The 17,930-nt window shown below is 39.6% G+C and overlaps 1 protein-coding gene across 2 annotated transcripts in view; it reads left to right on the forward strand.

Moving 5' to 3' along the window:
• lpin2 (lipin 2) overlaps positions 1–17,930 on the forward strand; it is a 77,759-nt gene that overhangs the window by 52,300 nt on the left and 7,529 nt on the right. For both annotated transcript variants that reach the window (XM_061921056.1, XM_061921057.1), the window contains exons 12-18: positions 1,275–1,367; positions 1,452–1,534; positions 1,616–1,763; positions 1,982–2,130; positions 10,809–10,895; positions 11,143–11,295; positions 13,781–13,895. In XM_061921056.1, coding sequence (XP_061777040.1) covers positions 1,275–1,367; positions 1,452–1,534; positions 1,616–1,763; positions 1,982–2,130; positions 10,809–10,895; positions 11,143–11,295; positions 13,781–13,895 — 828 coding nt within the window. The remainder of the gene's footprint in view (positions 1–1,274; positions 1,368–1,451; positions 1,535–1,615; positions 1,764–1,981; positions 2,131–10,808; positions 10,896–11,142; positions 11,296–13,780; positions 13,896–17,930) is intronic.

The following is a 17,930-nucleotide window of genomic DNA, read 5'->3' on the forward strand; positions in this document are numbered from 1 at the left end:
ATAAGCAGGGGCGTCCATGATAACGTTGCTTGGATGACAACATATGTTGCTCCAAAACCTGTATGGACCTTTTCAGCATTAATGGTGCCTTCACAGATGTGTAAGTTACCCATGCCTTGGACACTAATGCACCCCCATACCATCACAGATGCTGGCTTTTAAACTTTGCGCTTATAACAATCAAGATGGTTAATTTTCCTCTTTGTTCCGGAGGACACCACGTCCACAGTTTCCAAATATAATTTGAAATGTGGGCTCGTCAGACCTCAGAACCCTTTTCCACTTTGCATCAGTCCATCTTAGATGAGCTCGGGCCCCAGCGAAGCCGGCGACGTTCCTTTGTGTTGTTGATAAATGGCTTTTGCTTTGCTTAGTACAGTTTTAACTTGCACTTACAGATGTAGCGACCAACTGTAGTTACTGACAATGGTTTTAAGTGTTCCTGAGCCCATGTGGTGATATCCTTTACACACTGTTGGTTTTTGATACAGTACCGCCTGAGGGATCAAAGGTCCGTAATACCATCGCTTAAGTGCAGTGACTTCTCCAGATTCTCTGAACCTTTTGATGATTTTACGGACCGTAGATGGTAAAATCCCTAAATTACTTGCAATAGCTCGTTGAGAAATGTTCTAAAACTGTTCGACAATTTGCTTACAAATTGGTGACCCTCGCTCCATCCTTGTTTGTGAATGACTTAGCATTTCATGGAAGCTGCTTTTATAGCCAATCATGGCACCCACCTGTTCCCAATTAGGCCTGCACACCTGTGGGATGTTCCAAATATGTGTTTGATGAGCATTCCTCAACTTTAGCAGTATTTATTGCCACCTTTCCCAACTTCTTTGTTATGTGTTGCTGGCATCAAATTCTAGAAATAAAGATTATTTGCAGAATTTTTTTAAATCAGTTTTAACATCAAATACATTGTCTTTGTAGCATATTCAAATCATTGTATTCCGTTTATATGTACATCTAACACAATTTCCCAACTCATATGGAAACGGGGTTTGTAAATATCTCCGCCATGTCTTCATGGTTGGATTTCACAATTTCAGAAGTTATGCAGATCATAAAAACAAAAAAAGCAGGTATCATCAGGTAAGAAACGTTGGTTTTGCATCAAAGGTCCCCTTTAAACCACTCAGTAATGTATTGATACGCTAAACATTTTTAGTGTGCTTGCATGGAAATGTTTTACATGTAATTTATACTGGACAGGTTTTTATGTTATTGCTACCGGCATGTATGTAACGCTGCCGTTTGTGCTGCAGGCTGCGGAGGAGGCCTGGATGAAAGAGAAAATGCCAAAGAAGTCAGGCCGCTGGTGGTTCTGGCGAAAAAGGGCAGACAGTGCAATCAAGAAGGTTGGTGCAGCATCATTGATTTGTTCTGGAATGAATGGGTGTAAGAACACTGGTATTAGATCTGTTTGGTTCCCTCTTTTGCAGTCCGAGACTAAGCTTGAAACCAAGGAGGAGTTGCATTTAGGGGAGGAAGGATCCTCCATTGCACAGGAGAATCTCACCTTATTGTAAGTACAAAACTTAAAAAAAAAAAAAGTTTTGGGTAAAGTGTGCGTATAATTGAAAATATTTTGACTGCTACTTTAAAGGATTAAGACCACCGACTCTTCCAGCGATGAGGAGGGCAAAGAGGTGAGTGCTGCGTCGTGTCAGGAGAGACTCCAGCTGAGTGATGGCCAGCAGCACGCCAGCACGCACACTTACAGGAAGTCACTGCGCCTCTCTTCTGCTCAGATAGTGAGTGCATTTACTTTGTCTATTTTCTTAATTCATTAGCAATCAGCATTTTTATGTAAGATGAAATTGAAGTAGTGGTACTGTGAATTTGAAAGAACAGATCTCCATCTGCTGGTTGGATGTGGTACTCACACCATTAAGGCTTCCAGTACCTTTTCATTTCAAGTAGCAAATTATATTTTTGAAACCCATTTTAATGATTTTCTTGTGTTTGTTAGGCTAGTCTGAAACTGAAGGAAGGTCCCAACGATGTGACATTCAGCATTACCACCCAGTACCAAGGCACATGCCGCTGCGAGGGCACCATCTACTTGTGGAACTGGGATGACAAAGTCATCATCTCTGATATTGACGGCACCATCACCAAGTGAGTCTGCGCCAGAATGCTTCTTTCGAATTCCTCAAACTCGTTTGATGCTTGTTTGAGGAGACCCATGATGATTTTAATCTACTCGACACTCTTCTTAGTGGTGGACATCAGGAGTGCCCATTAGGTCAATCGCGAGCTACCGATTGATTGTGCACTGCAAAAAGTCAGTGTTCAAAATCAATTTAAAAAAATACAAAAATGAGGGGTATTTTATTTGAACTAAGCAAAATTATATGCCAATAAAACAAGAAAATTTGGCTTGTCAAGACTTTCCAAAACAAGTAAAATTAAAGCTGCAAGCAGCGATGGACGGGACCGTTTTGGCTGCTGCCCCCGCGACCCATGCCCAGATAAGCGGTAGGAGATTATTACACAGAGAAAAAGTTGTATACACATGTGCTATACATCAGTCTCATAGTGTTATAAAGTGGTTTGGTGCCGCCATTTTGAGACTCTAATGCGTGGTGAATGTAATGCAGCTGTTGTATTGAAGTGGGAATAGCAAACTTACTGTTGATTTTAGTTGGGGGCAATCAGTGTATGAAATATAGGTCTCAGTGAGACCTATATCGAGGTTTTTGTTTCATGTGTGTATGACAGTCCTACAGTTTTGTCTGAGCAGAAAGCCGCCATTTTGTGACAACAGCAGCAGCGCAATGGTTCTTTGTGGGCTCATAAAATCCAAACCGGGGTAGTAATTAAAACTCTTTCTTTACCTTTTAGTCAGAAGGGTTCAATCTCTCTTCTGTGCTTATTTGAAGCCGAAACGACAAACGGCCTCAGGGGAGATGATGTTTGAAAAAAGTGACATTTTTTAGCCAACTTTTGTATTTAAGTGGGAATAGCAAACTTCCTGTTCACTTTAGGAGTGGGGTCCAAGTGGAGGAAATATAGGTCTAACTGAGACCTACGTAGTGGTTTTTGTTTCATGTTTCTACGACATTCCTACTGGAAGTTACAGGCAGTTTTGTCTGGGTTTTCTTCCTAGGGTCCTCTGTCCCAAAGGGAAATTCGGTCCCTAGTTAGCTAACCTCAATGAACCCAAAAATACCTTAAAATAAATATATTCTCACTAATAACAAGTGCACTTTTCTTGGTAGAAAAGCAAATATGAGACCTTTTTGCTCAATATGTTGAAAAATATTCTTAAATGAAGTAAATGCTAGTGCCATTATCTTGACATAATGATATGCGCTTGGCATTACATTTCTTGAAAGCAGCAAACTTACACTAAAAACTAGTTTATTGTTTTTAATGGAAAGGCAACAAGGCAAGCGCTTGTTACTCTCCGCGTCTCCTAGCCGCTCAGGCAAATCATTTGGTCTAAAAATGCATTTTCCCAGCGACAAGACATCATCGCGCCAAGTGCGTGCTCTTTCAGTCACTTAGTGTGCATATGTACAGCCCGGAACCCCAGCCAAACATTTTTAAATTGTCATTTTGAAGAATTTACCTGAATGCATGAACTATTTCTGTTCAAAGTCGTTAGAAATGTCTAATGTTAATTTTTTAAATATTAACCGTCAGTTTACTGTACTGTGCCAACTGTACTACTATATGAGTACGTCTTTTGTATTGTTTCATTGAAAATAAACCAGCAAAGTCCATTTGGCTGTCATCTATTTTAATTATGAGGCACAATTGTGTCAAAGTCTAGATTTTTTTTTTCATGCTTGAAATAAGAAATGATTACTTTAAAAATGTAGTTTTCTACTTGTGAGTGTTGATGACACAGCTTTGCAACACTTGATATTCTAGTTTCAAGCATGTTTTACTCAATATAGGTCATCACATCTCAGCTACAAGCTGTAATGTCTTACTGACATCATTTAGGACCGAAACCCTTAAAACAAGTAAAACACTCCAACATAAAATCTGCTCAGTGGGAAGAATGATCTTATCAGACAGAATATAAGCAAATATCAGCCTTATTTGAGATATTTCATCTTAGATTTCACTTTTTGCAGTGTGGGGGGTGTGACAGTCCATCGCCAGCCAGGCAAATAGACCTAAAAATTAGCCATCATCGATCTTCACTATGACGTCACTTTCATGACTTGATTGACATTCAAGGCACCCAAGGATCTTGTGAGATGACCCTGCCTGCTGCGAGTTCAGTATTAGGAAAAAAACTGTCAGGATGACGAGAAACACTTTATTTCAATAGACTCTTGTGCCGTACCTGCTGTCAAAAGTCTAAAGACAGACCACACAGTTCCTGTCTTCACAGTAGAAGTGCTTCTCCATCCTGCCTGCACTAAAAAAATAAGAGTCTCAGAAAGCTAGTCCACAGAAGTTAGCAACCCACTTTCTGCGTATGTCTCCCGTCCAAAGGCAAAACCCAGTAACTCAATTTTGGTCAAAACTGAGCTGATAATAATTTTGGAGTTCCTAGGTGATATGCTTTACATTAGTGTATGCGATATTGTAATTTGTTCCGTAAGTAAGCTGTTACGCGCATGGCAGGACCTAGCAACTACCACATAACCGCGTAGATACAACAGAAAAACCTAGTATCTCAAGGGACCAATCGGAGCTTCTTTGTCAGTCGCCTTATTGTCTTTAATGAGACATTTGCACGAATGGGGGCCGACGGTCAACCTGATTATGTGATATTATGGCACGGGGGATATTTGGAAGATATTAAATGTATTGTTCTTGATTCTTCCCCTTGCATACTCTTTTGGGCAGATAACTGTGGAGGTCAGTCCCCCGGATTGTAAATAATGTAAATAATTCAATGTACATACTATGATGATTAACTTGTGTGATGACTGTATTATGCTGATAGTATATATTTGTACCTTGAATTGATTAACCTGGACCCCGACTTAAACAAGTTGAAAAACTTATTGGGGTGTTACCATTTAGTGGTCAATTGTAGGGAATATGTACTGAACTGTGCAATCTACTAATGAAAGTATCAATCAATCAATCCAATCAATCAATCAATCAGTCAAAATAAAAACTGGACGCTGTACACGGCTCTTGCCCAATGTGCAAACGCAGAATGGGGCCCAATCGAGATTGTAATAAAATATCTGGAGAAATGGCACACGTTCATGAGAGCAGATTCGATCCATGGCTCAATCGGCAAGAAAATGAAAGCTCAAGAAAGCATCTATACGTTTGATGACTTTGTAGATCTTTGTAAGACAGCATCAAGATAGATTGGTTTTCCTTTGTTTTTTTTTTTTCAAAATCAGCTAGAAGTGAGTTACTAGGTTTTGCCTTTGGATGGGAGATGTCTGCCAGCTGTTCACTTATGGAGGCGGTCATTTTACATTGCAATTGAAACCCTCCACGCCCCCACCTTCTCCAAAAGTATCAGATTGTATCTACTGAAAATATACATTTTCAAATATGTCTTGAAGACAAACATCACCACTATATTTTTTCTTTTATTCATGGTAAATAGGTATGTAACGGTAAACGGTATAATGATAAACCGCAGCAAAATTCCAGACGGTTAGTGATACCGTTTACATTTTTCAATAAATCAATCAATCAAAGTTTATTTATATAGCCGTTAATCACAAATGCCTCAAAGGGCCGCACAAGCCACAAGGACATCCTTGGCTGTGATCCCACATAGTATAAAATAGTTTTATTGTCATTATTGCAGTGAACAGGTTCAAAGAATAACGAAATTGGAGCAGATACCCTAAGGTGCATATACTATTTGGTAATATAATAATTAAAAAAAGATAGAAAATAAGAGATGTATCTATTTGTATTAGGGGTGTGGGAAAAAATCGATTCGAAGACGAATCGAATCGTTTACGTTGTGCCATTCAGTATCGATTCTCATTTTTTAAAAATCGATCTTGGTTTTTTAATTTAAAATGTTTTATTTTAATTTTTATTTATTTTAATCAATCCAACAAACCACTACACAGCAATGCAATCCAATTCCAAAACCAAACCTGAGCCAGCAACACTCAGAACTGCAATAAACAGAGCAATTGAGAGGAGACACAAACACCACACAGAACAAACCAAAAGTAATGAAACAAAAATGAATATTATCAACAACAGTATCAATATTAATTATAATTTCAGCTTAGGAGTGCTTAAAAATCCCTCATTGACATTATCATTAGACATTTATAAAAATAATAAAGTACAATAGTGTCACAGTGGCTTACACTTGCATGGCATCTCATAAGCTGGACAACACACTGTGTCCAATGTTTTCACAAAGATAAAATAAGTCATATTTTTGGTTCGTTTAATAGTTAAAACAAATTTACATTATTGCAACCAGTTGATAAAACATTGTCCTTTACAATTATAAAAGCTTTTTGTTTTTTTTTAAATCTACTACTCTGCTAGCATGTCAGCAGACTGGGGTAGATCCTGCTGAAATCTATGTATTGAATGAATACAGAATCCTTTTGAATCGGAAAAATATCGTTTTTGAATCGAGAATCGAATAGAAAAAAATGATATATTATCGAATCGTGACCCCAAGAATCGATATTGAATCGAATCGTGGGATGCCCAAAGATTCACAGCCCTAATATGTATGTATATATATCCACACACATGTATTTATGCATACATATGAATATATATACACATACACATATAACATTATTGCACATTATAGTCCGAAAAAATAAAAAGACATGACACACGAGGACATGATGGACACATTGTGCTCACTCAGTGCCTGTTTAATGCTACTATGGCTATTGGATAAAAGCTGTTTTTTAGTCTATTTGTGCCAGCTTTTAGCACCCTATAGCGTCTGCCCGAGGGTAGCAGTTCTAGGTGGCAGTGCCCGGGGTGGAATGGGTCTTTCAGGATGCTCTGTGCTTTACTGAGACAGCGGGAGCTCTACAGGTCAGCCAGGGGGGGGAGGGGGCATCCGATGATCTTCTGGGCGGTCTTTATGACCCTCAGGAGCGCCGTTTTCTCTGCGGCCGTGCAGCTGCTGAACCACACACAGATGCAGTAGGTCAGGATGCTCTCAATGGAGCAGCGGTAGAAGGACACCAGCAGTTCCTGAGAGAGGTGGTTGTTTCTGAGTATTCTCAGGAAGTGCAGTCTCTGGTGTGCCTTCTTAATGGTTGCCGTGATGTTGGTGCTCCAGGATAGGTCGTCGGCCAGGTGGACTCCCAGGAAGCGGAAGACGGAGACCCTCTCCACGCAGTCACCGCTGATGATCAGGGGCAGGATGTCCGTTTTATTCCTCCTGAAGTCTATGACCAGCTCCTTGGTCTTGGAGGTGTTCAGGGCTGGGTTGTTGACTGTGCAGCAATCCGACAGCTTCTCCACCTCGTCCCGATATGCAGCCTGGTCTCCCTCCGAGATGAGCCCCACTACGGTGGTGTCATCCGCAGATTTGATGATGCAGTTGCTGGAGTGGGCAGGTGTGCAGTCGTAGGTGTAGAGCATGGGTGTCAAACTCTGGCCCGCGGTGCCGCTGTAACACCGCAATTTCTCACACTTGCCAATCCTCCTGAAGTTCAGTGCCCCTCCCGAAAATCTCCCGGAGCAAGCATTCTCCCGATTTCCACCCGGACAACAATATTGAGGGCGTGCCTTAAGGGCACTGCCTTTAGCATTCTCTACAACCTGTCGTCACGTCCGCATTTCCTTTATACAAACAGCGTGCAGGCCCACTCGCATAATATATGCGGCTATTACACACACTTAATGGAATGCAATGCATACTTGGTCAACAGCCATACAGGTCACACTGAGGGTGGCTGTATAAACAACTTTAACACTGTTACAAATATGCGCCACACTGTGAACTCACACCAAACAAGAATGACAAACACATTTCGGGAGAATATCGGCACTGTAACATAACACAAACACAACAGAACAAATACCCAGAACCCCTTGCAGCACTAACTCTTTCGGGACGCTACAATATATTTTGATATTTACCTCAGAAGGCTGCAAATAGAAAAGAGGCATTACATTTGTATTTAAATTGTATTTGATATACCATTGATATTTCTTATTTATTATTATTATTATTTGAAACTCGATTTTGCATGTCACTATAAAGTTATATAAGCCTTGCTTGTTCAATGTTCAATGCAAAACTTGTTTGGGTCCCTATTAAAAGGTTAATTTGTTCAACTTTGGCCCGCGGCTTTGTTCAGTTTATAATTTTGGCCCACTCTGTATTTGCGTTTGACACCCCTGGTGTAGAGGGAGTAGAGAAGGGGGCTCAGCACGCAGCCTCATGGAGAACCAGTGTTGAGGTACAGGCTCGATGACATGTGGCGACCCAACTGCATCCTCTAGGGACGGTTGGATAAGAAGTCCTTAATCCACATCCCATTCTTAGTTATCGAAAAACCATCATTTTAGGCAACACTGCTTACTGTCAGGTAACGAAGTCGCCGCATGTGCACCAGCGTCGTTTGGCTCTAGAAAACATGGCGCAAAGCAACTACATGGACGTTGCTCCAGGAGATTTTCCCTCAGCGTAAACGGACCCAAATGCTTTGTTTTAATTTATTTCCCTCGCTTCACTTCTGTAGCGTAGAGCAGTGATTCTCAAATGGGGGTAAGCTTACCCCTGGGGGTACTTGAAGGTATGCCAAGGGGTACGTGAATTTTTTTTTTTAAATATTCTAAAAATAGCAACGATTCAAAAATACTTTATAAATATGTTTATTGAATAATACTTCAACAAAATATGAATGTAAGTTCATAAACTGTGAAAAGAAATGCAACAATGCAATATTCAGTGTTGACAGCTAGATTTTTTGTGGACATGTTCAATAAATATTGATGTTAAAGATTTCTTTTTTTATGAATAAACGTTTAGAATCAAGTTGATGAATCCAGATGGATCTTTATTACAATCCCCAAAGAGGGCACTCTAAGTTGATTACTTCTATGTGTAGAAATTTTTATTTATAATTGAATCACCTGTTTATTTGTCAAAAATGATTTTGTTATTTTTATATCTTTTTTTCCAAATAGTTCAAGAAAGACCACAAATGAGCAATATTTTGCACCGGTATACAATTTAAGAAATCAGAAACTGAATTTTGCTGTATATTCTTTATCTCTTTTTCCATCCATTTTCTACCGCTTATTCCCTTTTGGGGTCGCGGGGGGCGCTGGCGCCTATCTCAGCTACAATCGGGCGGAAGGCAGGGTACACCCTGGACAAGTCGCCACCTCATCACAGGGCCAACACAGATAGACAGACAACATTCACACACTAGGGACCATTTAGTGTTGCCAATCAACCTATCCCCAGGTGCATGTCTTTGGAGGTGGGAGGAAGCCGGAGTACCCGGAGGGAACCCACGCATTCACGGGGAGAACATGCAAACTCCACACAGAAAGATCCCGAGCCTGGATTTGAACTCAGGACTGAAGGAACTTCGCATTGTGAGGCAGACGCACTAACCCCTCTGCCACCGTGAATTTTCAACCAAAAATGCTTTGCTCTGATTAGGGGGTACTGGAATTAAAAAATTGTTCACAGGGGGTACATCACTGAAAAAAGGTTGAGAAGGTCTCTGCGTGCGTTTAAGAGCGCACTGCTATTAGATGGCACAGACACACCCATAAAGTGTCCAAGTAACTGCACGTTATTGATCTATATTGCGTGCATGTAATTTATTGATGTATTTTGTTTGTGTTGGGGTGGGGGATGACTGATGCCAACAGAGGGTCGGGAAATTTCGTTGTAATGTCTTTTTTTTTACAATGACAATGAAGCTATCTAATCTAAAGACATTGGAGCAGGCGGGAGCGCAGAAGAAATGAGAAGCAATAACACCGGAGGCTTCAGTTTTGTAGCCTAAAGCAGAGGAGGAGAAGGCTGGCTGACAGCACATAGGCTTACTAGAAATGTCCAAATAAGTACGTCCACCACACTGAGGTCACATTGCATTTAAAAAAAAGACGACAAAACACGGTGGTCAGAAGCTTCCAAAATTGTGTCCTAGCTCACGCCCAAATGCAGAACTTTGGCATTTTTAACACTAATAGGCAATATAGTAACAACATTTATAAGTGAGAAAAGTGTAAAATCATCATGGGTCCTCTTTAAGTCACACATTATCTCCTGCAAAGTTTGTTTAATGAGGGAATGAAGCTATCAGTTTGTGACAAGCCCACACGTGGATCTAAAACGGGGATTCTTTATGAGTCGTGTTCTTGGTTAAAACTAATGAAGTGCAGAAGCACTTCAGACTGTACATATAAAACCAGGTGATAACTACAGATCATTTCTTCTTTCTTAATTGCCTCCTCCGTCGTTCTCAAAATAGCAGATGTTTTCTCTTTCCATTATCATTTCTTATTTGTGCTATGCCGTTTAATTAGCTAACGGCTAACTGCTGTCACTGCTGACATGCAATTGAAGTCTACTTTGTTCCCTCGCCCGGCGCGGCGCCGAGGTGGTCCACATCAAAACCAGTTAAAATGATTGCGCCTTATTATCTCTGCGACCCCGCAGGAGTCCTGTGACATGTGGCTCCCCCCTCCCCCCCTTTTTTTGGCGTAGCCGCAGGAAGAACTACAGGGGCTATAATGAGCTCATTTACATTTGTGTATTGAAGCCCACATAACACTTCCCGCATGCCGCTAATGCTTCTTTTTTACAGGATAGCGTTCTGTTCTGTCCTATCTATCATGCAGTGAAATGACGGCGGCTTTGTTTTTGTGTTTCTCGCTGCTGCCAGGTCTGATGTGTTCGGACAGATCTTGCCGCAGTTAGGGAAAGACTGGACGCACCAGGGAATTGCCAAGCTCTACCACTCCGTAGCCGAGTAAGCGCAACACAACAAGCCTGATTGATGACAGGGAGGTAGTGTTGAGTCCCTGTAGTCTACACTGCAGGGTTTGCCTAACGGGCTTCAGTGCTTACATTTTCACTGAATTTAGATCTAAAAGGACCTCAGTGTATAATAATGAAGATGTATCTTTTGGTAAAACATTCATTTCACGTTGTGTCTTTATACAGCTGATCTAATTAGCGTGCTATTCTGAGTGCTGTCTCACTCTCCTCTGCGGCAGGAACGGCTACAAGTTCCTGTACTGCTCAGCGCGCGCCATTGGTATGGCGGACATGACCAGGGGTTACCTACAGTGGGTCAACGATGGCGGCACCATCCTTCCGCGGGGTCCTCTCATGTTGTCTCCCAGCAGCCTTTTCTCGGCCTTCCACAGGTAAACAAAACAGTCACGCAGTCAGTTATGCAATAATGACGTTTTTCGGCTTTAACTTGCAACATTTGTTTTCGGCCCAGCTGTTATCCACTCGGTCGAGCCCCTGATCCCAGTCAGCCTGAGACTTGAATCTGGGTCCTTCGAATTAAAAGTGTAGCGTGCTAGCTTATGAGCTAAAAGCTAAGATGTCCTCATGCTCTGGGGAAAACGTGAAAAGGAATACATGTCGGGAAAAATGGGGAAATGCAAATTTCAGCAACTTTTCCAAACCTGGTCAAAGCCTGTAAACACAGAGAGGCGATTTGCAGCATGTGCATTTAGACCTCCAAACTTTGCTCAATGGGCATCAATTCCAATGAAATCACACACATTATTGGCAAATCATGAGTTGGTGATTCAAGGCAGGCAGCAGATAACAACGCCAAATGTCTTTAGCATGACCAACAAAATAACTTCTGCTGTCCGCTGCTTCTACCACTAAATTAAAAAAAATATATATACTTCGGTTAAACATAAGGTTGCAGAGGGGTGGAAAGTTTCCAGTGAATTTCCGGAAACATTCCGGAAATTTACCACGGGAAGTTAAACTCGGGAAATTTGGAAATTTTTGCCATTTTTTGATTATTCAAAGTTGGACACTGTCCATCTTATTCTGTAGAATAAGAAGAGAAGCTTGTAAAAGACTAATGCAATGCCACACACAGATTTAAATATTCGGCTAAAGCAGTGGTTCTCAGATGGGGGTACTTGAAGGTATGCCAAGGGGTACGTGAGATTTTTCAAAAATATTCTAAAAATAGCAACAATTCAAAAATACTTTATAAATATATTTATTGAATAATACTTCAACAAAATATGAATGTAAGTTCATAAACTGTGAAAAGAAATGCAACAATGCAATATTCAGTGTTGACAGCTAGATTTTTGTGGACATGTTCCATAAATATTGATGTTAAAGATTTCTGTTTTTGAGAAGAAATGTTTAGAATGAAGATGATGAATCCAGATGGATCTCTATTGCAATCCCCAAAGAGGGCACTTTAAGTTGATGATTACTTCTATGTGTAGAAATCTTTATTTATAATTGAATCACTTGTTTATTTTTCAACAAGTTTTTTGTTATTTTTATATCTTTCTTTCCAAATAGTTCAAGAAAGACCACTACAAATGAGCAATATTTTGCACTGTTATACAATTTAATAAATCAGAAACTGATGACATAGTGCTATATTTTACTTCTTTATCTCTTTTTTTTCAACCAAAAATGCTTTGCTCTGATTAGGGGGTACTTGAATTAAAAAAAAAAAAATTCACAGGGGGTACATCACTGAAAAAAGATTGAGAACCACTGAGCTAAACAATTGGATTAGTCTTTAAAAATATTTGACTGATAGACAAATGAATCGAAATAGGCTAGATGAATAAATGAAGAGTCAATTAGCATGCTAAATCAAACTATAAGCTACATTCTTGTATGACAACGGAACAGAAGGCAGAGGAAACCAGCTTTTTATTTACTATTTGCTAGTTGAATTTTACACATCACAAAAAAGGTCAATTCGGATTGCTAACGTTGTTAGCATAAATGAATGGGATTCAACATAGAGAAAATTAGCATCACGGCTAACGGAGAAATATTTTGGGTTCATTAAGAGACTGTGGTGGTACATAAACCTAGCTAGCTAGAGATATTGGCCCCAACATCATTGAACAAGTACAGAAACAGCTAGCTAGCTTGAGTGGAAGTCTGTTGGAGTAGTTTACAGTCAAACAGTAACAAGCGATTACACGTCTATTACACTTAAATACCATTGATCACATATATTTACCCCAGTGATGTCATCAACACTTACCTGACTGGATGAAGTCCTTGGGCTCAAATACTAGTGTGGCCTCAATAGCCCTGCTGTAGTGTGTAGCATGCTGGCAATTATCTGGGCATGTGATGGAGGAATGCACAGTGCAGGGTTGAAATTCAACTGAATTTGCATTAAATCAGGTTGTTTTAGATTGTAATCATGCTGCAAGATCTAGCATGTCGCATTCAATGTTTATTCCCATTAATTCCCGTTAATTCCCATGGAAAGTTTCCAACTTTGAATATTCCTGGAATTTTGAAACCCTAGTAATGAGTAACTGTCAAATACTTTTTAAAGTAATATTCCCAACAATTGTTGCAAATGCACAATGTTGATCTAAAAGCAGCATTATATTATAGAGTACTTTCACTTTAATTACACTGGACTGCAGCGGGCGTTGTCTGTTGTATTTACCGCTGTGTGCAGCCGTCGTGCTGCGTAACCACAGCAACGTCTCACTGTTCCCGCCAACTACACCGCCGCATCTGTCATAACAGTCAGTTCACGATTTTGGAATGGATGCTTTTCTCCGTGCATCATGCATGTCTACTGGAAAACAAAGTCTTGTCAAGTAACCTCGCCCAAAATGACCCCCACGCTATAACCAAGCTGTCCGTTTGCCTCAGGGAGGTCATCGAGAAGAAACCGGAGATCTTCAAGATCGAATGCCTGACTGACATCAAGAACCTGTTCCAGCACAACAAGCAGCCCTTCTATGCTGCCTTCGGGAATAGAGCTAACGTGAGTTAAACGTTGGTTTTGAAGATGTCAGAGAGTGCTTGTCCTCCGCAGACATAAACACATGAAGTCAGCTCTCATGTGACCTCATGGGGCCGGGAACATCTTCATCAAGCGAATGACTGCATGTCTACAACACTCGTCATGGAACACTGACACGCTTCCAAAACATTCAGTCTGAGGTGTCATCGCTATGACGATACTTGGAAACTTTTAGCTAATGTTTCCTGATAAGTTACAGAATTAATTATGAGCTCAGGGGTGTCCAAAGTTCGGCCCAGGGGCCATTTGCGGCCCGCAGGTAATTTTTTGACAGCCCCACGGCACATTTTAAAAATACGGTTGAAAAGTTTTTAAAACGGAAAAAGTGATATAAAGGAGCAAACGGGTGAAATGTAACAAGAAAATGTTGCAATGTTTACTCTAATGACACAAAGCTGCCATTCAGGCTGTTTCTTTCTTAAAAAAATAATAATGAATCAAAATCAATGTCATTATGAATTATTGACCCATTCAAGGCTCCAATTAAGTCACGTTAAATTTTCCACTTTGAGGTATTTTTGGGGGGAAAAGTTGCATATTTTGTGTTTGCCATATAAAAAACTGAGCGGTTTTTTTTAAAAGAAGGGCCTAAAACGAACAAACAAAAATCATAAGCAACAACAATAAAAGTTTTAGTTGACGAATGGATCTGAAGTTGATCTCGAGATTGTGTTTAAAGTAAAAACAGTAAAAAAAAATGTATAATTTATTTTTTTAACACTTAATGAGTAGGACTCTTTTGGATCCCTAATAATTTTAGTGTCATTGCTCAAAAATTAATATTTAATTAAAATCAATGGTGTTATGAGTTATTGACCTTTTTAATGCTCCAATTATTATATAATCTCAAATCTTCCACTTAAAAAAAATATTGGGTTAAAATATTGCATATTTTGTGATTTTTCCTTAAAAAAAACGTTTTTTTGTGTGACAAAAAGAGCATACAACTTAAATCTTTAAAATCATTATTATATTGACGGATAGACCTAATGTTGATCTAGAGATTTAAAACTTGAATAATAATAAAAATAATAATACTGAATAATGACACATTTTTTATATTTTTTGACCAAACCCTTTGGGGTCCCTGGGATCAAGCCTGAGTGGAAGCAGAAATGTATATTTTTTATACAAATATTGTATTGTTTTTTAAAATAAAAAATATCAAAATGGCCCCGACTTGCTTTGATTTTTCAGTGTGCTGCTCTCAGTGGATAAAGTTTGGACACCCCCGGCTTAGATACTTTCAATGTAAAAGTTTGCTTTTGTTTGAATCACACGTTTAAAAATCAACATGTTAGAAAAGAAGTCGAAAGAAGCAGAGTATTTAATACTACCTCCTTTTCCATCTCCCACCATTTACTGATAGTTTGTTCCCTTCCTGTCTTTAACAGATACAAGGTAACCGTCTTTTTCTAATAGGGAAAGAAAAGTGTCTTTACACTGTGCTCTACAGGATAAAAACAGTTTTAAATGGATCATAGATCATATAATGCTGTGTTTTTCAACCACTGTGCCGCTAGTGTGCCGTGAGATACAGTCTGGTGTGCCGTGGGAGATTATCTAATTTCACCTATTTGGGTTAAAAATATTTTATGCAAACCAGTAATTATAGTCTGCAAATGTGTTGTTGTCGAGTGTCGGTGCTGTCTAGAGCTCAGCAGAGTAACCGTGTAATACTCTTCCATATCAGTAGGTGGCAGCAGGCTAGCTAATTGCTTTGTAGATGTCGGAAACAGCGGGAGGCAGTGTGTAAGTAAAAAGGTGTCTAATGCTTAAACCAAAAATAAACAAAAGGTGAGTGTCCCTAAGAAAAGGCATTGAAGCTTAGGGAAGGCTATGCAGAACAAAACAGAGACTGACCTGGCTACGAAGTAAACAAAAACAGAATGCTGGACGACAGCAAAGACTTACTGTGGAGCAAAGACAATGTACAGCTGAACATGACATGACTGATTGATTGATTGAAACTTTTATTAGTAGATTGCACAGTACAGTACATATTCCGTACAATTTGACCACTAAATGGTAACACCCCAATAAGTTTTTCAACTTGTTTAAGTCGGGGTCCACGTTAATCAATTTATGGTAAATCAACAATCAACAATGTCCCCACAAAAAAGGATAAAAACAACTGAAATATTCTTGATTGCTAAAACGAAGAAGATGTGGGAAATACCGCTCAAAGGAAGACATGAAACTGCTACAGGAAAATACCAAAAAAAGAGAAAAAGCCACCAAAATAGGAGCGCAGACAAGAACTAAAACACTAAACTCCAATAAGTCAGGTTGTGATGCGACAGTACACCTACTTTGAGACAAGAGCTATATTGATGCATGCTTGGTTATGCTTTAAAGCAGGGGTAGAGAACCTATGGCTCTAGAGCCAGATGTGGCTCTTTTGATGACTGCATCTGGCTCTCGGATAAATCTGAGCTGACGTTGCTTAACACGATGAATAATGAATAATTCCACTTGTAATCACAGTGTTAAAAATAATGTTCAAAATATAAAACATTCTCATGCATTTTTAAGCCATCCATGCGTTTCTACCGCACCTGTTCAATAAGTTGCGTTAATGGTAAGAAGTTATTTATTTATTATTGGTTAGTGTGGGGCTTGCCCTCCTGGGGGTTCTTCAGACCACCAAGCACCGACATGAGAGCCTGTTTCAGGGTTACAATATTGTTTTATTTTTCAACAAGTCTCTCAGTTGCTTTCCAGCAATAGTATTTCCAGCCCCAACCCCGTCTCTCCTCCTGGCTGCTGCTTATAACAGAGCGACAGGTGATTAGATAACAAGGCCCAAGTGGGCCATCTACGCACCTTTCGCTGCAGGCCTGCAGGCCACGCCCCCCTCCACAGTTAGCTTCAGAATAACAATGTTATTACAAAGAATAAGAGACCTATTATACTCTAGGAATGTTGGTCTTACTTAAAAATGCACGTGTTTAGTTGTGTTCAGTGTTAAAAAAAATATTATATGGCTCTTAGGGAAATATATTTTAAAATATTTGGCTTTTCGTCTCTATTAGCCAAAAAGGTTCCCGACCCCTGCTTTAAAGTCATATCCAACAATTGCAACGACTTGTTACTGTCAACTGAGTTTGGTTTTTTAATGATTTCTGCTGGTGGTGTGCCTCCGCATTGTTTCAACGCAAAAAATGTGCCTTGGCTCAAAAAATGTTGAAAACACTGATATAATGGACCCTGGGGATATAACTTCAAATGTTATAAAAAGCTCTAAATAGTGCATCCGTTAAGTAATCGCAGCTCTTCACTTTTTTCCTCATTTTGTCATGTGTTGTTTTGTTTGCATGACTCCAAAATGAAATATATTTATTTTTGTCCTCAAAACTATACAGACAATACCCCATAACGACAATGTGACATCTATTTTTGCCAATTTTGAAACATTTTGGAAAATAAACTAAATAATCACATTTACCTAACCAGGTATTCAAAAATTTTGCTCAATACTTTGGAAGCAATTACCGTATTTTTCGGACGATAAGTCGCAGTTTTTTCATAGTTAGGCCGGGGGTGCGACTTATGTGTGAAATTATTAACACATTACCGTAAAATATCAAATGATATTATTTAGCTCATTCACGTAAGAGACTAGACGTGTAAGATTTCATGGGATTTATGGATTAGGAGTGAGAGATAGTTTGGTAAAGGTATAGCATGTTCTATATGTTATAGTTATTTGAATGACTCTTACCATAATATGTTAGGTTAACATAGCAGGCACCTTCTCAGTTGGTTATTTATGCCTCATATAACGTACACTTATTCAGCCTGTTGTTCACTATTCTTTATTTTAAATTGCCTTTCAAATGTCTATTCTTGGGCTTCACGGTGGCAGAGGGGTTAGTGCGTCTGCCTCACAATACGAAGGTCCTGCAGTCCTGGGTTCACATCCAGGCTCGGGATCTTTCTGTGTGGAGTTTGCATGTTCTCCCCGTGAATGCGTGGGTTCCCTCCGGGTACTCC

This window comes from Nerophis ophidion, linkage group LG14, assembly GCF_033978795.1.
Source record: "Nerophis ophidion isolate RoL-2023_Sa linkage group LG14, RoL_Noph_v1.0, whole genome shotgun sequence".
In the NCBI taxonomy this organism is placed as follows: domain Eukaryota; kingdom Metazoa; phylum Chordata; class Actinopteri; order Syngnathiformes; family Syngnathidae; genus Nerophis; species Nerophis ophidion.